This window comes from Paroedura picta, chromosome 7 (genome assembly GCF_049243985.1).
Source record: "Paroedura picta isolate Pp20150507F chromosome 7, Ppicta_v3.0, whole genome shotgun sequence".
Classification (NCBI taxonomy): domain Eukaryota; kingdom Metazoa; phylum Chordata; class Lepidosauria; order Squamata; family Gekkonidae; genus Paroedura; species Paroedura picta.
The window spans coordinates 72943892-72970082 of record NC_135375.1 but is presented as its reverse complement, the minus strand read 5'-3'; the positions used below and the strand labels follow the sequence as shown (position 1 = coordinate 72970082).

Genomic DNA, 26191 nt, shown 5'->3' with positions numbered 1-26191 from the left:
GAGTTTTTCAACCTGGATCTGACAACCCAACCCCTATCCCCCACTTGTGCCCAAGGAGGGCCTGGCCACCACAAATCTTGTGGGAATATTAACAGAGATATCCACCTTAAACATTGACATAGAGTGGGAGGGAGGGAAGCTGCTCCGCGGCGTCCTGGAGAAGAGGCTGGGACCTGCACACGTGGTGCTTTTATAGGCGCCACCGTCCTGCCTTTCCTTTTTTACGCAAACACGCAGCCCGCCAGGGCTGCTGGGGCAGTCGCGTCCGCCTCCAGCCAGCCCTCCGCAGCGTCAACCAGCAGCTGCGGTGAGTCTTTGCCGCACATTGTGAGCCACTTTGGAAGCTTAATATTGAGGCTTAGGCAATAGATTGGGAAAGAGCCCAGGGTTTAAAGAGATCATATAATAAGACTAAAGGTGGGGAAAAATACTCTTCTGTGTTCTGGAACACTCAACTCATAAGAAGTGGTGAGGATCAGTCTTGGTTCATTAAAAGAGCATTCAGGTGCTAGAATATGGAAGTAGTTTTGTATAACAGAATAAGCATGGCCTAGATTTTTCTTTCAATTTATGTTCATGAATGCCAATTCCTTCCTTAAAAGCCATCCCTGGTACATTACACTTTCAACAGAGAACTTCAGTACACTTTATTAAGTGTTCAGTGCAGCAGAAAGGTTGCCATTTTTTTTCTCAGTCTAAAACTATACAGGTTGTATTCAGACATCATACCTACCTGTAATTGGAGCAAGCATGCAGGCCTGCCTCACAGGATCCAATAGAATCGAACTCCCAACCCTCACTATCACCCCTCCACCAGTGAGTGATGGAAGAAAATGGAGGGGTGGAACAGTGTTTGGTGATATCAGTTCCAACAGCATGGCTGGAATTGAAGTCAGATACTTTAGATTCTCCAAAACTCTAACCTAGAGTATATCACTATACAGGAAATCCCCACAAAGCAGGAAATTCCTAGAGCATCCCATAATGTAGTGATATCACCTTAAATGGGGCAGAGGAATGGCAAGCACAAGGAGTAGGAAAATTGTTCCAGATGTGGGTGGGAGGTTCAACAATCCATGCTTTTCTGTCTGCACTGTAGGAGAATGCACTTGTTCTATCTGCACTGTAGAGAATGCACAGCATCAACGATGTTGATGTTTCTGTAATGAATTGATCAATGTGGATTCCAGAAAAATCAGAGGAAACCATGGTTTCCCATGGCAGGCGGTAGAAGCCGCATGTGGATGCTCTAAAAACCTTGCTTCCATTTGAGAGCCAGAACAGAGCAAAGCCTTTGTGTTGGAGTACCCCAAGAAGAAGTTGGCAACAAACACTTGCTGTCACCTGTCCTTGCAGTAAACAAACTCTCCATAGAAACCACTGTCCTAAGCAGCAGCCTATGATTGTCAAATGCTGTGACATGAGTAAAATCAATTCTCTTCCCCTCAAAATATGCATAGAAATGCCCAGAAGTTAGCAAAGCCATTTGGGTAAGCCTACAAAGTTCATTCTGATATTATTTGTTTGCTTGCAGAAAGTATTTCTCAAACATTTTGTTAAGATAGCAGCAGTTGAACCCCAGTTCATTCCTCCTGCACTGCTGAAGATTGGAAGAGCGCATTCAGGAAGGTGAGGGTATCGCTGCTCTGACATCAATAGTCAAGGATTTTCAGAAAATGACCTTGGAGTTGCTGCCTCTTGGAAACCATGGCAACTAGCACTGGCGCTTGTAAAATAATTTCTGGTTTCAGGGTTAGCCATTATACATCAGAGACATTTCCTTCAAACTCTGCAGTCGATTCTCTCTCTCTCTTAAAGTTGCAGTACATACAACCTGTGCTGTTCATTTGTAAAGCTATGTTCTAAATAACAACACAGGAAGCTGAATGCTACAGCCCCAGTTCAGCTTGTCTTGACTAGCCTTGTTATGTCCAAATGGAGAAGGACAGGGAAAGGCAGGAGAAACAGTTTAGGAAATGACTGATAACCATTTAATTAAAATCTGCTTACTAGCTTGATGAGCTCTCCCTCCCTTGTTTTTGGTGCCTCTTTAGCAAGTAACCCAGCGTTCAAGCCATTCAAAAGATTAAATTATGTCATTTGCACCTTCTTGCTTCTTCAGCTAAACTGCTTTAATTAATTTTGTTGTATGGTTTTTAAAACCACCTATTCCATTTTGCCTGACCCATGACTTCAGAATAGTTCAGCCTATAAATCCACATGAGTTGCTTTCAGTTTTGTCTGGTTAATGGGACAGCTACAGATCCTGCAGTGTGATGGGGGCAGGGACTAGAATCTTTAGCAGATGTAAAGAAGAAGGAATTTTAATTAAGGCAGATTGTCATGTGGGTTGAGATGTGTTACACCTGTGGTCCCCAACCCCCGGGCTGCGGCCTGGTGACAGGCCGCAAAGGCCTCAGCCGTGGCTCCCTCTCCCCGCCTCCCCCCCCCCGCAGTGAGAAACTCGCCAAGCCGTGAGCAAATTGACCACTGAAACAGCTGATTAGCTTGCGGCCTGGAAAGCTTCTTGCTGCGGGAGGGTGGGGGAGAGGGAAGCACGGCCTCCGGCATGCTGGTGGCAAAAACGTGCATGCTCGGACCTGCCAGTGGGGGCACAAACATTTGTGCGCAGCAGCTCTGCGCGTGCATGCATGCACGAAACTGCCGGGCGCAAACGTGCTCAGTTAGAACAGCTTTATCAGTGCTGTGGCAAGCTCAGGGTCACCCAGCTGGCTGCATGTGGGAGAGTGCGGAATCAAACCCTGCTCGCCGGATTAGAAGTCCGCACTCCTAACCACTACACCAAGCTGGCTCTCTCTGTATTCAAACTATCACCTACAACTTCAGTTTGGTCTTGGGGGGTTTCAGACTGTAGCCACCTGAGGTACTGTCAGATTGTAATAGCTTTACATTTATTCCACTGTTGGTGTCTAGAAGTCTGTCTTTGTCCCAGCAACCAGCCGGACACAAGGGCCTGATACATGGGAGGTGACTGAGAAAACCTGGAAGTGATGTCATACTTCTCAAGGTTAACCCATAGAGACTCTGGTGATTCCTAGAAGGGACATCCTTATTTTTATTTATTTTATTTATTCTTAAATTTACAGCCCACTACTCCCGCAAGCAGCTCATGGTGAGTAACAACATAAAATCCAATAGGACCCCATTAAAACCCTCCCTTTTCTAGCGCTTTCTAGAAAGTGAGTAACATCAATTTCAGGTATTCCACGGAAGTGATGGCATGCCTTCAGCCCAAGGGCCTGATGGGAAAGGGGAGCTAGAAGTCCCCTGTGCCCACTGGAAGTTCAGCAATCCTGGTGCTATATATGGGAATAAAAAGCCCTTTTCACTGAAAACATAACTGCAATGGAGATTATTCTCCTGCTCAAAAATAGGATGTCTTTCTACTTTAAATGACCAATTTGTAGCTATTAACATCTGAATCACACTCTTCTAAAAAGTAAACATTTTCTCTCTCTTTGTGGTATTGCTAAGGCTTGTGTATTGGCAGAATCCTACAATATACCTACTCAGCCTTCCCAACTCATAGAATAAGTCTTTCATTCCAGTAATTGTATTATTCAGTTCTAACACAACACATACTTATCATGTTTTTATTTGATTTCATTTTTCAGAATTGTCTCAGAAATATTCTTTATACATTTCTCTCACACAAGCACTTTTTTGTTCTGAAACTGCATGCTCAGGCTTGTTATTAAATTCCATATTTTTACAGTTGGACCCCTGCTCATCTAGAAAACCCAATAAACTTGATGCAGCAAGTAGAAAAGAGGTGTGTAAGCAGAACACAGAGGGACAAGACTGTCATAATAAAATAACTAGCTGGCTTTTTCAAACAAACCAAATTAAGATTAAATTTGTCTCTCTGTGTATTACTTCAGAGTAACGAATAATATAGAGAAAGAGTTGACAGAAGTCCATAGTCTATGGTTGGATAACTAGCTAGTTTTTAGGGGGTTATGGTTATTTATTACAGTCATTCCTATTGCAAAATGCTGAGATACAGGAACTTGATCTGATCCAGCAAGGTAATTCCAGTATTCTTGTATTCTATACTCAGGATCATACAATTAGTGGCAGTGGGTACCCTCATTCATACCCACTGGCCCTATAGTGCATGTAGCCTGGTTCTACACTTACGGTTCATGAGACTGGCATGACCTGTGTAATGGACACACTGTCCATTTTATTAAAAAGATCTACCTCACCTAAGAAAGTTTTTAAATGAAATCAGAAAACAGAACTTTTCATTTCTGATATGACAGCTTCAGTTTAAAGAGGAAAGATTTATTTTTAGAATTATTGCTGCTAGTGCCCCGCCCATCTGACTCACCTAACCCCTGTTGTCCAAGACACTGCTAGGGCCAGGGTGTTTTTTTTTAAATGCACTGTAGGCATTCCAACTTCCAGTTAGACACTGGAGTTGCCCCAAAATTACAATAACTTGTCTCCAGACTACAGAGTAACCATAGAGTCTAGGATAAATGGAAGTCTTAGAGTGGCTATAGAGAATTACTTTTTAGGTTTAATGATATGAAGCAAGAAATTTAAAATTAAAATCTGAATTTCAATGGGAGGAAGTGACTTCACACTGCCTGGCACTCCCAGAAAGATTTGGGGGGGAGGGCTGGGGGGAGCGTGGGATCCATTAAACTGAAAGCATGTGGCAGGAACTCACATGGATCACAGTCATGTCAAATTCCTGGAGACTTGGGGGTGGAGCCTGGGGCAGAGTGGTGGTTGGGGTGGGGGAGAACTCCACTGGATATAGTGCTACAGAGTTCGCCTTCCAGACCAACCATTTTCTTTAGGGAAACTGATTTATTTAGTCTGGGAGATTTCTAGTCCGTACCTGGAGGCTAGCAATCCACTTTCTACACTATGCACGGCTGAAGTCAATAAACCCTCACAGCAGAGTACATCTTATGTCTCCTTTGCTAGTGAGATGGTTTATATTTTGAAGACTTTAAAATTTTGAACATAGGGATCTTTTAGGAAGGTCACATTTTTAACATACCCAGTTATTCTATTTATGGCTTTGAATTAGAATTGATAAAAGCGAAACACACGGGGAGAACCACCTAGTTGATCACATGTGTTTTGGGAAGCCACATACAAAGAGCTTCATTATTCAAAGTGTGTCATTTGAAAACAGCAGCAAAATCTTCCCCCTGAATACAACCTGAAAAGTGTATAATTATGGAGAACATTCAATTGCTCTGGGTTGACTCCATCCCCAGTCTCCATTAAAGGTTCATTTCAGGAATTAAATTTTCCTCCAGCATATCATTTGGAAGCCGTATCATTTCTATTATATACAATTAAAAATGAAATCCCAAAATATTTGTTCATTAGACACAACAAAAGACAATAGGATGGATGGAGAAGACTGGTGCTTATATACAGGACAGGCAGGCAGAAGTAGCTGTAACTGGCTGGAACAGGCCCAGTCTCCACATACAGTTGGATTGGGAACTAATCAAAATGAGTATGCATGCCTTCTGAATTAGTTCTGCAGTACTTCATACAACTACCTCCACATTACACTGAAAACAAACAAACAAAAAAGATCAGTTCTGCATCAGGTACCTCTGCTTTAGTGGCTATTATATTTCTTCCATGTCTGGAATTTAATCCAAAGGTAATGGTGCTTAAATCTTGTTGACATTAATGAGTCTTCTAGAGATAGGAACAAGAGACGTTTAAACCTGACATACTATAAATAATATGCCTCCCCTTAGATTGACATATAAAATACAAAAATCTTATGGTTGTGTTCAACAGCAGCATGAAAGCCAGCGTGGTGTAGTGCTGACACTTTCAGATTAGGAACTGGAAGATCCAGGGTTGAATCCCTTCTCTGTTAGGGGAGAGGATGCCAGGGTGAGGAAAGGAGGGGAAGTTGAAGACAGGGGGCAACTTAAAGTGGGGTGGCTGGTGGGTGGGAAGGAGAGAGTAAGCAGAAAAGACAAGAAGCTCTCAGGAAAGGAAAAGAAATGGTAGGGGAAGGGAACATGAGGTCCCAAGAGTCCTTTGTGAATCCCCAGCTTGTAATGCATCTCCTGCCCACAGATACAGCTTAGATATTGTATGGGAAAGTAAAACGAAGTCCAGCATTTCCCCCCTATAATACAATAGCTTGTGCAAACATGACAGCATTGTGTATATGATATGATATGCTTGTCATGCAAAGTTCTGTGATCCAGACATTTTTAAATAATAATAATAATAGAAAAATGGAGATTGACTTGCTGGATGCTCTCACTACATTACTGTTTTCTGTGTTCACACATTGATGAAATAAAACAGCAGACACTGTACAGTATCAGGGAGGGGAGGGTGTTTAGCAGCACTTGCCTCTTTCTTCTCAAAAGGTGGAAACAAAACATTGTCCTCCACCTGTTTACGATGGTGGTGTTGCTGCCTATTATGGGGAAGTATAGCATTAGCTTTATTCCATTGCCACAGATCTGTAGCACTTTCTATCATGAAGTGTTTACAAACAGAATCCTTGTAGCCACCCAAGCTTAGCAAGTGCAGCATTGGCCTAGTTTGAACAAAGAAGAGCCACTGTTACAAAGAGTCAGAACTTCTCCCAGCAAGGGAGCCAGTCAGCAGGATCAGGAGCAAACAGGTTGAAAAGACAGACCTAGACCTATACTGCATGGCAGCAGCCACACTGGACCACCACCAGGAGTTTGCAATGTGTCTGTTCACCCAGCTGCTTCCTGTGTCCCCATGGGGGACCTCGCCCGCCCCTGATTTCTGCCTCCACAAGGGGCAGTCAGGGTAGAAGGTTCTGCTGTGTTTGGGAGGGGGGGCATTTTTTATCTGTTTAGGAATGCAGTAGCAATATCACAAAAGAGCCTCTTGTGGCGCAGAGTGGTAAGGCAGCAGACATGCAGTCTGAAGCACTGCCCATGAGGCTGGGAGTTCGATCCCAGCAGCCGGCTCAAGGTTGACTCAGCCTTCCATCCTTCCGAGGTTGGTAAAATGAGTACCCAGCTTGCTGGGGGGTAAACGGTAATGACTGGGGAAGGTACTGGCAAACCACCCCGTATTGAGTCTGCCATGAAAACGCTAGAGGGCGTCACCCCAAGGGTCAGACATGACTCGGTGCTTGCACAGGGGATACCTTTAGCCATATCACATTACTAAACAGAAAAAAAATGTCCCAGGCAGCTTGGTGGCATCATGGAGTCGCCTAGGGCAGTGGTCCCCAACCTTTTTATCACCGGGGACCACTCAACGCCGGGGACCACTCACTGGGGACCACTCAACGCCTTTTACTGAGGCCCGGTGGGGGGGGTAGTTTACTCCTCTACTCTCAATCACTGCCCTAACGCTCTCTGATCGCTATGGTAATGTTTAAACATCCCTTCAAAATAAGATACAGACACGCCACAACAATGAAGTGTGTAGTAAAGGGCTGGGGGGATGCAGTAAAGGGCCGGGGGGGGGGAGAAGGCGTCCTTCGGGGCCCACCTCCAATTAGTCGAAGGACCACATGTGGTCCGCGGCCCACAGGTTGGGGATCGCTAGCCTAGGGCATTTTGTGTCCCTTTTGGGACACCACAGTTGGCCCAGAGTGGGGGGAGGAGCCAGGCCTAGAAGACCCAACTCTTCCCTGCCAGATGGGCCTGGGCCGACATAGGCTCTGATGGTGCCTGCAGCAGAACAGGGAATGTGGAAAGAATCCATGTTCCCTTGCAGCAGAACAAATGAAGGCCTGATTCAGGCCAGGAACTGATTTGAGCTCCAACATCATGTGGAAGCGGGGAGTAGCTCCACTGTCACATGAGTGCCGGCCTAGTCTTTTCCCTCATGTGGAAAAGGTCCCTGTAGTACAAACCTCTTGGTAGCAAGATTTGTGTGTTTCTGCTGATCGGCAAGTGTCCCTGTTATCTGCTGAATTACTCTTTTCCCCTGACCTCTTTTTGATTTATCCAGAGAGCCTAGTGACCACAAATAAAGATTTCCAAATTGTCATTCATTTTTCAATCTGGATTATAGTATATTAAAAAAACAGAGGCTTGTTTTGAGGTTTGATTATGTAGTTAATATCTATGTTTAATTTGTTTAAACTGAGGCATTGTGTTTAAACTGATGCATTGTGTTTAAACTGAGGCATTGTGATAGCCATTTTGTTTTCAGTATCCTGGTGCTATCTGGAAGGCATGGAGGCATTTGGCTACATTCCTCCAATGTTATGTGAGAATGATTTATTTATATTTATTGTATGGCATGTGTGTGTAGCTAGGAGATCTGAAGACTGTCTGGCAACTGAGCAAGGGATGTTCAGAGGTGGTTTGCCATTACCTGCCTCAGATTCATGACTCCTGGTGTTCCTTGGAGAACTCTGTCCAAATCCTTGGAGGTCTTCCATCCAAATACTAGCCAGAGTCTTAAGATTCTGAGATTTGAGAGGATCAAGTTTGCCTGGGAGATTATTGTTATTTTGATGTCTATACTGCCCTCCCAGCAAGCAAACCCAGGGCACTGTATATCATATACAATACAAGCAATGTAATTTTAAAGCCATTCAATTAAAATTTTAATTTATCTTAAATTAAAGTTAAAAATTACATGCACATTAAAAACAGTAACAGAACAATATCAACAAATTAACAGATGGGTATTATATTGCTTTAGGTCTCCCTGAACTTGACTCCATTCTGGGGTTTTGATGAGGGTGGGGCAGTGGATTCAGGTCAGGGCAATTATGTGAGTATAGAAGCAGTTTAGTGAGCCTCTTGTGGCGCAGAATGGTAAGGCAGCAGAAATGTTGTCTGATAGCTCTGCCCATGAGGCTGGGAGTTCAATCCCAGCAGCTGGCTCAAGGTTGACTCAGCCCTCCATCCTTCCGAGGTCGGTAAAATGAGTACCCAGCTTGCTGGGGGGTAAACGGTAATGACTGGGGAAGGCACTGGCAAACCACCCCGAATTGAGTCTGCCATGAAAATGCTAGAAGGCGTCACCCCAAGGGTCAGACTTGACTCGGTGCTTGCACAGGGGATACCTTGACTTTTACCTTTAGAAGCAGTTTGGAACAGTGGTTAAAGTGGTGGATTAGGATTAGGATCTAGGTTCAGTTCCTTTGTCTGCCCTGGAAACTTGCAGGAAGATCTTGGGCCAATCACACACGCTCTCAGCCTACCCCACCTCACAGGGCTTTTGTGAAGATAAAACGGAGGACAATGTAAACGGTTTTGAGTCCCATGCTGGAGAGAACGGCAAGTTATAAATGAAGTAAAAAAAATCAAATTTACTTTTGTACTGAAATGCTATTCTCTAGGATACTTGATAAGCATTTAACATGTGGTCTTCTTGTTCAGCTGTACTGCCTATGGTGTAAGGTCAAGACGGTATCTCCATATTAGGGGTGCCTTTCCCCCATGGTTCCCAGCCAGCAGTTGTTTTGCAACTGTATCACAGCTAAGGAAGTACCCAGAATGTGGATTTACAACTCTAAGGGGCTTTACGCACCGGGATTTTTGTAGCAAATTGGTCACTGAATGAAAAATCGCCATTTAAAATAGTGGAATTCGTCGTTATCCATACCTGCCTTTGTAGTGGAATCCAGTTGCATTTTGTAGCGTTTCCCACAGGCTTCCGGTCTCGGCAGAAATCGCTAGAAAGGAAGCACTATTGCCGAGCTCGTCCCGCCCCTGGCCGTCAAGCAGCCAATGGGCAGCCGTTAGCATGCTCCCAAACAGCCCCTTTCCCTTTAAGAAAGGTTTAAAAAAAAAAAAACAGACCCATTGTAATGAATCTGTGTTAATTCGTTGCAACGGAGAGACCCATCCAGCTGCCTGGTGTGTTTGAGCTGTCGTTTGATCGTTGCCACGCTCCCTGCGAGTAAAAAAAAAATCCCCCCACCTCTCACGGGCCCGATTTTCGGCTGAATGAATGTGTAAAAAATAAAGTGACTGCTTAGTAGTGTGCTTAGTGACTGAAGTGTGCTTAGTGACTGAAGGAGAGGGACTGAAGCCGGGGAAGCCTCTAAACTGAAAGAGGCTCGCTGGTGCGTTTATCCCCGCTCGCTCGGAGAAAAAAAAAATGGCGATCGCTTCGCCGGAAGATCAGAGAAGAGAGCCAGGGGGAGGGACTTTGTAGAAACCGCAACAATGTTAACGCACAGGTCTTTTTCGCTAGTGTTGCAGATTGGTTGCAGGAGTGTATCGCTTTCCGGAGGGTGAATCCACTTTTGGGGATTTCCCTGAAAGCGCTACAAGGAAGCGCTTTTTGCAGATTGGTTTCAGGTGTGTGGCAGATTGTCGACGACGTTGTGCAAAACAGCAAATCAGTAGCGTTTTCAATTGGCAACCATTGTGCTATTTTGAAGGCGTGCAAAAAGCCCCTAAATCGTGCATACCATCAGTGAGCAATCAGTGAACAATCAGGGGCATGGTGCAATAGTCTCTGTAGTGTTGTCCCATCCTTGCACCCACCCTCCCCATTTCCTGCTCCAAGTAATGTATTATTTTTTAAACGGTGTGGTCCGCACTGCAGTGCAACAACAAACCTACACTGTCAAAGGTAAAATAAAATAAGTGTGCATGGTCTTTTTGGGATCAAGCAGGCAAAACAAAGCCTCTTTTCTGTTTTCTGGAGGTAGGGAATGAGCTGGGAAAGAAGGATGTGTGATTAGGCAGACTTCTCCTGATCATACAGAGGATTGAGCACCTTGTATTTAAGCCAGCCATTTATATAAAATGTCTTTTTGGCCTTCAGGGACCATGTCCAACCTTCTCACAACTTGAGCAGGCAAAAACAGCCATTGATGTTTTCAGGAGGTGGGAAATGAGCTGGGAAAGGGGGAGGCAGAGGATCAGGCAGCCTTCTCCAGATCATACTCCAGGTCTGAACAGCTTGTCTTTAAGCCAATCATTAACACAAAATGTCTTTTTGGGCTCCTGGGACCATGTTCAGCATCTCGGAAATCCACCCAGACAGAATTAAAGTGCAAAAACCCTCGAATCCCCCCCAAATGGGGGGAATGCTGTATCATTTTGGCATTTCTCTATAGCAATGCATCAGTGCTATTTTTTAAAATTAAAAATGCATCTTTGTTGTCACATTACCACATAGCAATGCAGAAGTGCCTTTTCTTTAAAAATTAATTTTGGGACAGCGCGGGGGGGAGACAGTTTCAGTCCGCAAGATAATTGGTGGCCTGTGATTGGTGGTTTCCTGAGATTGACAAGCCAAGAGTAGAGGGCAAATCTAATCTTGTATATAAAAGTAGATGATTTTGCAGTAATTTATCTCTAATTTCTGTCACTAAAATATTTAATTCCCCAGCATAACTCGTAACAGGCCATTTCTGGTAACAGCTGCCTGCTAGATTGGAGTCCAGTAGCACCTAGGAGGCCAAATAGGATTACCAGGGTTTCAAATGTCAAATGTTCGTTTCATCAGACTCTACTGTAGACCAATATGGCTGCTCTCTGAAACCACCTATGGCCCTATCTTATGTGTTTACAATGCCCCCTTGCTCACACCATCTCAAAAAATATTAAGTAATCAAGCTTTCAATCCTAAAAATGGTTTCCTGGGAGTACACCCCAATGAACGACATGGAACCTAAGACTTTCAAGTAGACCTCCTTAGGATTGTTCCCTAAGGCTTCCCCTAATGTATGATTACCCAGGGAGTAAAGGCTTGTGAAATCTGAGATTTACTGCTAAATAAACGAGCACAGGATTGAACTGCAATCCTAAATACACTTACTAGAGAGTAAGTCCCATTGAACTTAAATAAACATGCACAGAATCGTGCTACAAAATGCAAATTATGTTTATGCTAATATAAAATGCCTGACTATAGTGCACATTGGTGTCCCTTTTAAGATTACAAACTACAAAGCCATAAAAGAGGCTAGAAGCTGTAGTTTCCCCTGGGAGGAAATTAAGTCACACAAGAAGCATAAAGCAGAGAAACTGCTTGAGGAGGATGTATCTTTAAGCATTAGTAGTAGTTGGTTGGTGAATCTGAGATAGACTGTTTTGATTCTGTTGTGCAATATTGTCTTGGCAATTAACCATTTTCTCTGCCTTTACCACTCATTTTATGTATGAACCAGGTCTGTTCACATGTTACTGTGGACATGCATACAATCTATACACAGCCTATGTTTTATTTTTAAAATAAATCTGTTGCGTAATTACATTCAATGCATGTACAGCTGAATATGGGATTAAACTTCCACATTTATCTACTAATATTTGTTTCATTTGTAAAGTGAATGCGTGTTGGAGCTTTCTTACAAATGCATACATGTATGCATGGGATGAAGAGCCTCTTGTGGCACAGGGTGGTAAAGGCAGCAGAAATGCTGTCTGAAGCTGTCTGCCCATGAGGCTGGGAGGTTCAATCCCAGCAGCCAGCTCAAAGTTGACTCAGCCTTCCATCCTTCTGAGGTTGATAAAATGAGTACCCAGCTTGCTGGGAGGTAAATAGTAATGATGACTGGGGAAGGCACTGGCAAACCACCCCGTATTGAGTCTTCCATGAAAACGCTAGAGGGCATCACCCCAAGGGTCAGACATGACCTGGTGCTTGCATAGGGGATACCTTTACCTTTATGCATGGGATGTAAATGCATTCACTGCAATATGTGAGTAGAGTTTTCCAGGTGAACAGCATTCCAAAGCCCTACACTGAGGTATATTTACCATAATACCAGTTTAGAGGTATTATGGTAAACGTAACCTCTGCACATAAAGCAGGGATGATTTGTGGGATTCCTTGAGTGAAGGGTGCAGTTCCTGAGCGAATGCTGGCAGGGGCTTCTGGGAATTGTAGTCCATGGACATCTGGAGGGCTGCAGTTTGACTACCCCTGTTCCTGAGCATTTCACCCCGATGGGGGAACGAACTAAATAACCAAGACTGTGATCCTGTGTACACTTATCTCCACTGAACACTATGGAGCTTACTTCCAAGAAGTCAGAGATAGGATTGAATTGCACAACTTAAATGGAAATATGTAGACACAGTCAGATATCAGTTTTATTTGCTGATCTAAAAGTCTCCATCCTCTAGCAAAAGAACTCCAAGGAGAACTTCTAAAATGAAACTTTGGAATTAGAATATATCAAGAGGTTTGGCACAAGCTTCCAGCAGCTTTACAAGAACTTGGGATTCCTCAGTTGTTACAGATAACTTTAACAAAAAGTAGGGTCCTCATGTATCTTAGCAAAAGATGGTTAATTGCATTATCACCGGTTGCTATTATTGTAAGCGTTTCCTGTATTTTCTTCCTTATGTTTGATTTTTCTCAGAATTTCATTTCACTCCTGTATGCAGATGCTCTCTCTCTCTCTCACGCACACACACACACACACACACGGGGGGGGGGCATGCATCTGACAAAGTGAATTCTAGAGCAGATAAACTTATGCTAGCATAAAACTTATTTGCCTTTAAGGTACCGCAAGACTTCTGGTAAGAGTCAATGTATAGCATAATAAAATTCTAACATGATAACCACATTTGTTTAAAAGGCATTAAATATTTGTTTAAGCTTTAAAACCTGATTGGTGAACAGCAGATAAGTACAGTTTAGAAATTTTAAAAAATAAAGTAGAAATAAGCATGTTCTTTGAGCAGAGATATTTCAGGATTATTATACCAAAACTATCTAAAGTATACAGAGGTTGTTGTTTAGTGTGTTGTAACTGACTTACAGTTAATGGATGTGATTAGATGATAATATTAATAACTTAGGCAGTCATCACAAAACAACAGCCCCCTCCTGTCAGAGGAGGGGAAACTTACAGCTGCCAGAGCACTTGGAGGGAAATGTCTGGTCCCTTTAACAGAACAATCTGCAGCTGAAGCTTTTCATGGAGTGGAGGTAAGTCACATCAGCTGTACTGAAGGCATCGGCAACCCTGGCTGTAACTTTTAATAGAAAATAAATAAAACTGTTCTGTAACCATCTTATAGTTGCATGAGTTGCCTACTATGGAATGGAAAATAAATACCCTGGTTACTGAAAATGATCACATTCCCTACTTTTTCCCACAGATACAGGAAAAGGCAATACTCTGTGAACATCAAAGGAAGGTTGAAAATTGTGTTTTTCAGCAAGTTGAACAGAATTTTTTGAATGTTATTAAGTATGCTATCCAGTCAATTTTCTCCTAGTGAAAAGGGGAGTTGGGATCCATTTTGATTACTAAAAAGGCTATTAATACCACGGAGACTGTGACAGAAAGCAAGACACTGAAATGCTGTCTTATGCCGACCCCTCCTTTAAAAGGCAAATCATTCCAGTCACCATTTCTAGGGTCAATTTTTTTCTAGAGGAGAACTGGAGACTTGTAGTGTTTTATTTGCTATCCCAGGACCTCTTTTGGAAATATTTCAGCCAACAACTATTTTCTTTTTCAAGCATGATTAGTACACACACCAGGACTTGGCAAACTAGGACCTGTGAGACCCAGAGCCATTCCTCACCCAATAAAAAAGTGAAATTCTTACCTTTTGTAAACACCATATTTTTGGCATTTTGTACAATGTCGTGAACATCGAGTGCTCCAGCAGCAAACTGGCAGCTACATCCTCCATTTTAAAGCACTTACAGGGGAATCACATAAACTGGATTCCCCCTGCCATGTAGCGTGAGCAGGAGGAAAGCAGTCAGCAAGCCAATCGCAAAAGACATGTGCATAAACAAAGTGGCTGAAGTAGCAAGATCTCCAGCTCCACTGTCCGCCCTCGAGCCTGTCTCCATCTCTCTTCACACAGAACGGGCCTTTCTCTTCTTTTTTCTTTTTGGAAAAAACTGCCTGGAACAATGAATAGGCGCGCAATCGCCCAGGCAGAGCACAAAATAACCTTTCACCCAACAGTTTGCCCATAAAACATGCATCTTCCCCACAAAAAAAAATTGGCAAATAAATTTTTTTTTTAAGACATCAAGGCTCCGGATTGCAAGAGGGCATGCAGTTAAAGGAGCCCTATGCATCTATGAATAGATGAATCTATGAATAGAAGCATACACGTTTAAATGCATAGTCTCGTTTAAAAAAAACTAGCTTGCATCGCGGTCCCTTTAAAAGAGGAAGAAAGATGATTGGCCGCCTGTCTTGACAGGCGGAAGAGAGGAGCGTGTACAGTGTGTTCCCCTCTTCCACCATTTTAAGTAGGCATGCAAAATGGCCAGAAGTGTGAGACAGCAGCAGAGGAGCCCATCACTCAGCCAAACTCTGCTTAAAATTAGGCTGATTAGCTTCTAAATGCTGATGAAGAGAATGTAGTTTTCAAAATATAGGTGGACAGAAGAACAAACTACCCATGTCATTGAGATAAACAATCAGACCTCACTGATTTTCGTGTCTAAAATAAATGGAGCAACACTAAATTATAAGATTTAGGCCAGAGGTAGTCAAACTGCGGCCCTCCAGATGTCCATGGACTACAATTCCCATGAGCCCCTGCCAGCATTTGCTGGCATGGGGCTCATGGGAATTGTAGTCCATGGACATCTGGAGGGCCGCAGTTTGACTACCCGATTTAGGCTAACAGAGCTACTAACTAATCTGCCCAATATGACCTTTGTGCTTGATTTGTTTAAAATTATGTATCCAATTGTTTCCAAGAAAATTGTATTTTGCAACATATGTATATTACTCAAATTAAATGAAATTGCATATATTTTCTTACTTTAAAAATTGACTCTCTCATGGCTAGTAACTAGAATGGGCAAGGGGTTATTCTGGGGTTCTGTACCATAATCAATGAAAACCCTCCCCTCCCATACTTCTGGTATTGCCACAGGAATCACTCATATTTTCAAATCTATTGACGTCCATTGTCCCACCCATGAAGCATACCAAAAGATGAGGAAGGCCCAGCCAGATGCCACATTGGCCCCTGGAGGCTGGGCAGCGGCTGCATGACCCATAGGGGCCGATGCATTGGTTGCCCTGCCCCCAAGGCGTTTGCAGTGGCTGTGCCAGTTCTGGGGGCCAAGGTAGAGGAGCAGGTAAGCAGGAGGGGGGAAGAGGTGTGTGTCTGCATGTGTGTGTGTTCGCCTATGCGCATGCGTTTGCTTGCTTGCTTGCTTGGAGGGAGGGAGGTTGGGAAATGAATAGGTAAAGGGGAGAAGGGGAGGGAGTCTCTGTGTGTTTGTGAGTGAGGGAGAGAAGAGGAAGCAATGAGGAGGTTGGAAAACCCACAGGTAAGGGGGGAAACAGGGCGTGGTAGAGGGAAGGGAGTCTCTATATTTCTCTGTGTGTGTATGTGTTTGCAGCGGAGGGAGGGGGCCCTGACCAAGTCACTCCAGAGCAGGTATGTGTCCCACGTCCTCTGAGAGTCAGACTATCAGGACAATTTATTTTACAATAACAAGGACTAGAAACTTAGATGGGATATTTAAAAAAGGAAATAATGTTGGATGCCATCACCAAGGAATTCCTCATTTGCATGGGATGGAAAAACTCACACAGCTTTAGTCATGGACTGCAATTTCCAGAAAGTCAATAACCAAAATTTCACAACCTCTAAAACCAAATGTTCTGCTACCAGAATGCATTATGCAAATTGCATGTTATAGCAATGTAGTTTGATTTAATAAATCAATACAATTAGGTTAGCAGAGACACCATTCAGGAGCAAGCCATCACAATGTGTTTGACTGACACTAATAGGAACTTAGACTCTCTGTCCTGATTATGAAATAGTAGTTAGAATAGAAAATTGAGCTACATTAACATTAGTGAGAATGTTGCTATTTATTTTAAGTGAAAGGTGGATTGTACATTTGTTGAAGAGAAACCAGAGCAAAACTCATCAGATTCTTACAAAAAATAAGGAGGGAATTTGCAGGACAATGTTTGGATCCAGTGGCATCTTTAAGACCCACAAAGTTTTACTCAAGGTAAAAGGTTTCGTGTGCATGCACACTTCTCCAGAGACAGGAAGGATGTTAGTTTCTCTAAGAATTAAGGTGTGAAGACTGGAAAAATTCAGTGATCAAAGTCGCTTGGAAACTTCCCCTACATTCAGAACCAAAAATGTCTCTGGAGGGCAAATCCTTTAAGTCCTTGGCTTGTTTTCTTTTGTTTTAACTGAACAAAGACAAGGCCTGCATTTTGCATCACAAGCATGGGCCCTTTTTTAAAAGGTTCAGTTCCTCTGGGTCCTTAATTTAAAACCCACAGTAGATTTGGTGTAAATTTTTCACTTCCATGCAAATATACTGTGGCCTATTTCCTCTCTGGCTCTGCAAAAGAACATACAGGACATGAACTCCCTCCAGGTCTTCACAATCTGCTTACAGGTTCATTAATATACAGAGAAAAGAAAATGTTAATAGAAAATTGGGGAGGGGGGGGAAGGAAAGGAAAAATGGAGAGATAATTTCAGTAAAAACATGTACCATGATCCTGACATGGAAGAGACCAGAAAGTGTTATGACTCCACCTAATGGAAAGAAGGTGGCAAAAGCTGTCAAGATAAATTTGTGAATTCTGGTTAGTGATATAGGGCTGATTATCAATCAAACCCTGTATGCACTGTGCATAGTGGAACACATGTTGAGCATATATTACTAGCATAATATTCATCTAATTTTTGAGGGGGGCTTCATTTATTTATTTTATTTAAAATATTTTTATGCTACGTTTTTGCCCAACTCCGTGGAGGCTGAGCAAATGAGCATCTGTTGAGGCCAGGCAAATGAGCATCAGTGTGGCAAATGAAGTTCAACATATGCAAATGCAAAGTAGTGCACACTAGAGCCAAAATTTCTAACTATAAATAAAACTTGATAGGGTTCAAACTGGTGGTAATTGACAAGAGAGAGCTTGTGGAATCATGGCAGGCAACTCACTGAACTCAACTCAGTGTGTGACTGCAAAAAATGTTGGGGGGATGATATGCTGGGGATTACTAGGAAGGGGATTGAAAACAAATCAGACCTTAGCATAAAACTCCTACATAAATCTACAGGGTGGCCTCATGTGGAATACTGTGTACTGTTCTTATCACTGCACCGCAAAAAAAGAGAAAGATATTATAGCATTGGAAAAGGTGCAGAAAAGGGCAACTAAAATGATGAAGGGGATGGAACACCTTCCCTGTGAAGACAGGTTAAAGAGCAGAGGGAGCTTTGGCTTGGAGAAATGACTGAGGGCTGACATGACAGAAACAATGACTGAGGGGTGACTCTATAGGAATTTACAAAATGATGCATGGGCTAGAGAAGGTAAAGAGGAAGTACTTTTCTCCCTTTCCCACAATACAAGAACTCATGGGAATGAAGTTAATGAGCAGTAGGCTTAGAACAGATCAAAGGACTTCTTCACTTCTTCTTCATAATTAACACATGGAATATGACTTTCACAGGAAGTGGTGGCAGCTATAAACTTAGATGGCTTTAAGAGGAGATTGGATAAGTATATTTAGCAAAGATCCATCAATGGCTATTAGACACACTGTATAGATGAAACACTATGTCTGGAGCAATAATGCAATGTATTCATGGTGCTTGAGAGACAACAGTTGGGTTTCTGGAGTTCTAGCTCTGCTGGTAGACCTCCTTATGGTACCTAGGTTTGGGCCACTGTATGATACAGATGTTGGACTGGATGGGAGTATGGAAACAGATCTGTCCTACTGGATGTGCCAAGAGCTGTCTAGCATCAGATAATGTGTGCCTAGGATATTTCATGACCATTGCCTAACAGGTGAAATCTGTCCATTAAGATGTTCCCAACAACCTGTTAAGTTAGAAGGGGTGGTTGGTATTGTCATAAAATGAGGAGAGGAAAAGAGGCACATGTATCTTATGCATTGTCACACATTGCAAAGAGGACAGGATCTTGTTCTGCCCTTCCAATTTCATGCGTTTGGATGAAGGAGCCAAATCTGATGACTTTGTCTGTGCTTGAACTGCAGATGACTGCAGAAGCCAATACTGATGTACATGCTTAACACCATATTCCTATTGCCTTTCAATACCTTATTTAAGAGGTGATGACAACTGAGCATACCCACACAATGTAGCAGTCTTCTGTCCACTTCAGATCAACTCAGCTCAGATTCTGTTCAAATCTGGTCCCCAGCTCAAATCTGATAGAAGGCTGCAATCTACACCAAAGCAGTATTTTTCCCAGTGGTAATGCCAATATCCGTAGTTCAGCCATTCCTGGATTTTACTTTAGGAGCTATAAACAGACCATTAAATTGATACTTTAATTTCTGTTAGAGGCAGCAGTGTGATGGGGAGGCGTTGGGACTTGAGGATGAATGGGCTGTTTGATAGTGAGGCTCAGAGGGCCGTTTGGGGCATTTCACTTTATCAGTATGGTCCTCATTATATATTGAGGGAGATGAACAAGCCATTGGGCAAGAGTGTAGGGGGGTTGAGTGGAGAAATGGCCTTTGTGGCCAAACAACTCTGAGCCATGTCAAATCAGAAAGTGATTTTCTGCAATGAAAACCAGAGTAATACAAAAATTAAAACAAGAACAGTTGACATTTATTAGTGGACATGATTGATTATTCTAATGGTGGTAAGAGAGAGGCAGCAAAATAAATAGCTAACTAGAACCTCTGTGTTTAGGGGCAGCATGTTTCTGAATACCAAATGTAGAAGACATACTTTGGTAGATTACTCTTGCGCTCATGCTTTCCCAGTGAATTCTTATCTAATTAACCTTCTTTGCTCAAAATCACCAACTATAATGGGCTGTATAGGAATTCCTCTTCACTCCTCCTGAATTTTCTTTAATGGGAATAAATTTGGAAAACTATTTTCTTACAATACACTCCACCACCATCCTTTTTTCTGTTTTGTTCTGAGGACGAATTGCACAGATCTACCCTCCTTCATGTCCACATACATAATATGTCTAAAGAGGAGAGCACATACCCAACTCCAACACCACAGAAATCAGTCCACTATATTTGGACTAATGGGAAGCATGCTTGGGAAAATGTAACTAAATGGTTGGAATGCTACGTTGTGTCCTCTAGCCTTCTACTGGTCCAATATGTTTCAAAGTGCAAATGGTAGGCAAATGGTCACATTACCTTCCAAAGAACCATCTAGAAGGATGCAATCAGGTGATATCCACTGTGGAAGCAGAGAGGTTCTTGGGTACAGACATTTGTGTCAAGAGTGTCCTTGAGTGGTAGCAAAAAGAAGTGACGGTGAAGTCCAACACGGCCAGGACTATTTGTTAGGAAAGCATTAATGACACATTCTTCAAAATTTCTGGAATTTTATTTGCCTCAGGCTTATGACTTGCAACCAAAGACATTGTGCAAAGAAAGCAAAGATTAAGTACACTTTGGGGAAAGGTGGCAAACCACATTGGTAACACAAAAGATAATGTGATGAAAGAAGCCATTCATTATACTATATAGACTGCAATATTCAATAGCATTTTAAACCCAACATTTCAAATCAAGAAAAAAGCAAAAGAAAAAAAAGCAAAGTTTACAGTAGACATACATTTCTTTTATGCAGTTCAAAAAGCATTTTTGCCAAGAGATCATTGAGCATAAAGTGAAGCAATGAATGGGACAGGACAGGGTAAAGTCTATCTACTGTACATATAGAAGCTCTTAAACAAAATTACATAAGTGTACCACAGTGAAAAAAACACATACAGAATAAAACCTTGAAAACTGCCTGATGAAAAATAAAATCACCAGTTGCTTTTAATGGCTTCTCCTGGTTAGCAATGCTACAAAAGACATTTTTTAAAATCTTTCTGATGCATATTGATAGCATCGAATCAAATATTGAAACCAGGAACAGTCAAACCATTAGTAAGCTAAACCCAACCCATAGAAATATACTATCAACCCATGTTTTTCCCCCCCATCAAAACCTGTTTTTGCCCCTTACTTTTTTAAATTTTATTTTTGAGGCCCATTTGGTCACAGTATGTTACATTTTTTTTTCTTTTTACACCATGATATCATATGTTTGTCTGGCACTACCCTAAAGCTAGTTTATAGATGATGAAATTACAGAAACATCCCAATGCCTATCTGACAATGAATTCACTGGGTGTAAAACGACAGAAGGAAAGAAGGTTCTCAGTTCAGAAAACTTGACCATCTGTATCACTCGTCATCACTGGCGCTTGCTTCTGACTGGTCCTGAGAGGCAGGAGGATAAAAAAAAAAGTAGATGTTGATTTTGGAAGGCAAGAAGAATGCAAGGGAAACAATTTAAACAATTTAAAGGTTAATATTAGAACTGTAATAAAGAATAAAGATGAAATCCAGAGACAACTGGGCATGTAAGTCCCACTGAAAGCATTAATCGTTCATTTCAGCCCTATAGAATTCAATGGGCAGACATGCTTTTGTACCAAGGCTGAGAACAGAGGGGCATGTGCATGTTGTTACAACTTTGGATACACTGTGCACAATATACAAGCCCAAGTACCAAGTTTTCACCTGGGAATGAGGTTGTTCCTGGTGTTTCATATGAATTATGGAGCTCCTGGATTTCCTCTACAAGACAGGAGATTTATGAATACCCTATGTAGCTGATCTGCAAAAGGAAAGCTGCTTCCATATGCAGAATGTAGTTCATGGACTAATCTGAAACAGCTTCGCTTCCCTATATAATTAAAAAAGCTAAGGCCTAGGTGGGCGGAGAGTCAGCAGGGCCAGTCCGATCTTTGGAACCAACTGGAAAGTGCTTCGCACTTTCTGACAGGTCCAAAGATCAGACTGGCCCCACACCTAGGACTTTAGACCAATAGGGATGTGACACAGCCCCCCCCTCCCAGCCCAGCCAGTTTGCCCCTGGCTGCTGACGGACACAGTAAGTGGGCTAGGGGTGTGTGGCCACCTTTCCCCCTTCCTGGCTTAATGGATGCTGTTGCAGAGATTCTTTTGCCTCCTGTTTCATCTGTACAACAGCCCTATGCAGTAGGCCTCAAATCTGCAGAGAGTAGCGCAGAAGAAATATACATGGTTTGGCTGTTTCTTCCCTCCAGCAGTGAGGCTGGCAAGAGCAGTATTTTAAGTGAGAAGGGGCTTTTCTGTCAGTCAACTGTTGGGCAGAAGGGGAAAGCTTTCCCCCCTCAAAAGGAAAGCACACCCATGCTCACAGACTCCTCTGCGTTGCTCTCAGAAATGTCTCCCTCCCCTCAGTCTGGGGCTGTTAGAGGCTTCTTCACAGCATGCCTGAAGGGAGGGAGGAGGAACGCAATCATCAGCCACCTGCCAGCTCTGTCAGTGGTCTGAGGCAAAGTGAGGGAAGTTGTTGGGCGTGACCGGCCTGTGTGTGTGGGAGTCCTTAAATGTTTTTTCTCCACAACAACCCTGTCCAAACTCCAAAAGAGCCCTTTCTGCCTGGAGAACTGATCTTTATAGTCTGCAGATGAGCTGTAATTCCAGGAGCTCTTGAGGCCCCACCTGGAGGTTGGCTACTCCTGGGTTGGAAATATTCCTGGAGGTTCGGAAGTGAGACTTCAAAATCGTACAATGCCTCAGAGTCCAGCCTCCAAAGTAGCCAATTTTGCCTGCAGAGCTGATCACTAAAATCTAGAGATGAGCAGTGATCTAGAGAGGATGGTAGAAGCTTGCAGACTGTGGTTGGGGTAGAGCGGTGTGGGTATGTCCCTCCTGGTCTATGGGCTTCGGCAAACCCTTACCAGCAATTGTCTGTATTTTGGAGCACAGAAAGACAGACCAGCATCAGTCCTGCGAGTCTGGAAAGTGCAGGAAGATCTAAATAACGAGTATTTACAGCCTGAAGATGTAAATAGTGAACAAGTAAATGGCTGGAGAGACATGGGAACTAAAATGACTTTTTTCAATCTTGGTCTGGTAAAAAACTCCTATGAACTCAAAGGCATAAAAGGCCCAGAATTTCAAGTGGAGTTAGCTTTACAGGAAAGTAGACAGTGAGACGTTGTGGGAAATTAGGTGATCCACTTTTATTAGGCAATGACTTGGCCTTGTGGACAACAACAGGGACTGCAGTTGCCAGCTGTAGGCCTCAGGCTTCAAAAGGGCAGACATCACCACCCAAGCAACCAAAGAGGTGTCTGGAGCCACGTGCATTTCTTTGGAAGGGTTACATGTGAGGGGAGAAAGCTTTCCCTTCAGCTTAACTTCCTGGGGATGAGCTGTACTTCCAGGGAATTCTCAGACCCCACCTGGAGGCTGCCATCCCTAAACCTCAGTGGCATACAATGCTATACAGTCACCCCGCCAAAGCAGCCATTTTTGCCTAGGGACCTGATCTTTATAGTCTGGAGATGACCAGCAATTCCAAGAGATCTCCAGGCCCCACCTGATTACAGATTACCTGGAGGTTGGCTGTCCCTGGACTGAACATTCTATCAACCGTAAAAACTGGAGACAGAACACGGCAGACACCTGTGTACTGTGAAAGCCCCATGTATATTAGGGCAGGGGGACATTTCGGTGTCTGTGGCCTAATTCACACAAGAAGGGAAATTACACTGAACACAGAACTGAGAGAAATTGATTGCCATGTAATCTGCCCCTAAGAAGAGTCTCCAGTCTGATTTTCCCTTCACATATGTGAAGACATGGCTCTGGAAAGCTCATCTGTAATCTCTATGCCACAATTCCCAAAGATCAGTCCTCTCCAACACTCAAAGAACATTCCAAACCACAGATTCTTGACACCCATCTCTCCACACTCACGCCCTGATTTGTCACCATGCCACCACAACCTCCCACACAACACACACATTCAACCCCATGCTCTTACAGACTGGACAACTCCTCCCCTTCCTCTTCCCACCAACAAGCTCTAGCATCCGTTGTATTCCTGGATACAATGGGCTTTGCCCCTAGTTCCACATAAAGGCCTTTTGGGCTCCTTTCTGTTTACCTCAGGGCTGATACACATTATGATCATCACTTGCAGAGGGCCTCAGTTCTATCCACATGGAGACTGCTGCTGTTTTGAGGCCCACTGCTCGGCTGACACCATGCAAATGGGAGAAATTTCTCTTTGCTACTAAAAACCCTCATTTTGGTTACTTGTGCTGGCATGGGAGAACTACTATCTATTTTGAATGTAAAGACAACTGCTACACAGCAAATGTAACATGTGGCTTCAGAAAAAGGAGAACAGTGAGGACAATGAGGATCTAATGAACGCATAGTAACACCTTTTTTCTAGAACTGGATGCTTGTTAAAACTGAAAAATTAACATTGGTAATATTGAAAAAATGACCTCCATGGCTTGTTTTGCTATTCCTAATGCCAAAACAATTATTCCAGTCCCTGGGACTATCATTGCAAGTCAGAGCTATCATTCCATACCTAGGGCAGGTTTCTCTGAATGAATTATACATTTCATTGGAATTTTCCTTGCATTTCAACGGAGCCTATGCAAGTCAACTGGCATTCATGGTTCCCATCATATACAATGGGTCTTCAGCAATCTCTCATGGGTATACATGTCAGTAAGTATGAACATGGTCTGTATTATGGTTGTGAAGTAGCATGTCTTGTCTCAGACTGCTGTATATTTATCTTTAAAATTTCAGCATTCAGAGTCTAGTCAATATAGCAAAATGGCAATGGAAGACACATGCGGGGGAAACCACTGTGAGTACATTCACTGCCTCTGTAAGCAAAACTTACATTTTCATCTTGATCCTCATCAGTGTCATCATCACTCACAACTGGTTTGGCTTTTACCCGGCTTTGGCGCTTCTTGCCTTTTCCTTTATCTCGATTTTTGTCATCTTTTTTGTTGAGCTTTATTTTCACTTTTACAGATTTGGCTGGAAAATAAAAATTGGGAAGGGGTTAGTGGCTAAAAGCAATATGTGTATTTTCCCAACCGGTGACATCATCTTAAGAAATCAAACGTACAGCTTATCCTGAAAAGGATCCCCTCTAAATTTGAGCATAAAGTGAGAAGTAAAATTTCTATATGTATTTATTGATCTACTTGAAATTTCCTGGCCAAAAGGAGGTCTGGGAAATAGGAAGATTGACAAGGGTTCACAGTACAGCCTTCTCTAAAATAAGCTTCTTGTTTATGGCAAAGATCAGCAGACAAGGCCAGGAGTGATACAATCAGGCCAGCATGCCCCCTGTTATTTACAGAATATCTGTATCAAGACATCTTTCTCTCCAGGCAAAAAAAAGACAGAATACCAAATCAGACTTGTTTCAGTTTTGAATGCATGGACTTACATTCTGACTCTGACTCATCTTCCTCATCTTCCTCCTCCTCATTACTTTCTTCCTCACTTTCATCTTCTTTGGCAAGCTTCTGCCGTGCACTTTTGAACACTGACTGGAGAACAATGGAATCCTCATAGATCTGTAGCATGAAAGCAAACCTGCATCAGAACTGCAAGCTGTGCTTCATCAAATATTCACAGCATGGAACTTTATTTTCTATGCAAACCCACAGAGAGCATGGCTTTTCTCCCCCATTACAAGTCATAAGTCTTGTTGCATGAATTTTACAGGAAATGCCAATGTTAATTTTTCATGCAATAAATGAGGAGGAAAAAACGCTTCAGTGACAACCCAGCACAAAAATAAAGCTTTGTGTTATATTAATTTTCAAATTTTGAAGCACCACCTACTCTTATGTTTGAATTATTTAATGTTTTATTACTAACGTTCTTTGCTTCTTCAATGAAAAGTTCTAATTAAGATTTAAATTACAGCCTAATGATATATTCAAGCAGAAACAAATTTCACTAATTTGATAGTAATTATTAACAGTAAAAACAAAACAGTCCATGTTAGCTAAAAATGGGTTTATTTATATGATAAGAAGGTATGAACTGTCATACAGAAATAAGGTAGAGCTCTCTTGATGAGCAACAAGCCATGGAATCACATGTTCTTCTTCTGTGTATGCATGTCTCTTTATACACTATCCCCAGGGCCTTTATCCATGGTAAAGAATTATGCTTACACTGATCCTAGCCCTCGTTAACACTAATCAGTCCCTTGTAACCAGGCTTAACAAATGGAAATTTAGTTACAATTATCTGTCATAAAGGTCAGTGGACACAGGGGCATAGGAAATCTGCACATGCAGAAGTTATCAGTCATCAGGGCGAGGTTTGGCCATTATGCCTCCTGGAAAATAACGCCTATCCTGCCCCCTCTGGATTAGGGGGAAAATGAGACTAATCCAGCCAGGATGTAGTTGCATCACAGTGAATAC

General features: G+C 42.7%; 1 protein-coding gene across 7 annotated transcripts in view; it reads right to left on the bottom strand.

Moving 5' to 3' along the window:
• Nucleotides 1–20240: 20240 nt before the first annotated feature.
• The window catches only part of SMARCA2 (SWI/SNF related BAF chromatin remodeling complex subunit ATPase 2), a 130707-nt gene continuing 124756 nt past the window's right edge, over nt 20241–26191 (bottom strand). For all 7 annotated transcript variants that reach the window (XM_077344894.1, XM_077344896.1, XM_077344898.1 and 4 more), the window contains 3 exons: nt 25198–25327; nt 24637–24779; nt 20241–21149 (listed from right to left, as the gene is read on the bottom strand). In XM_077344894.1, the coding sequence (XP_077201009.1) occupies nt 21114–21149; nt 24637–24779; nt 25198–25327 (309 nt within the window). In that variant the 3' untranslated portion in view covers nt 20241–21113. The remainder of the gene's footprint in view (nt 21150–24636; nt 24780–25197; nt 25328–26191) is intronic.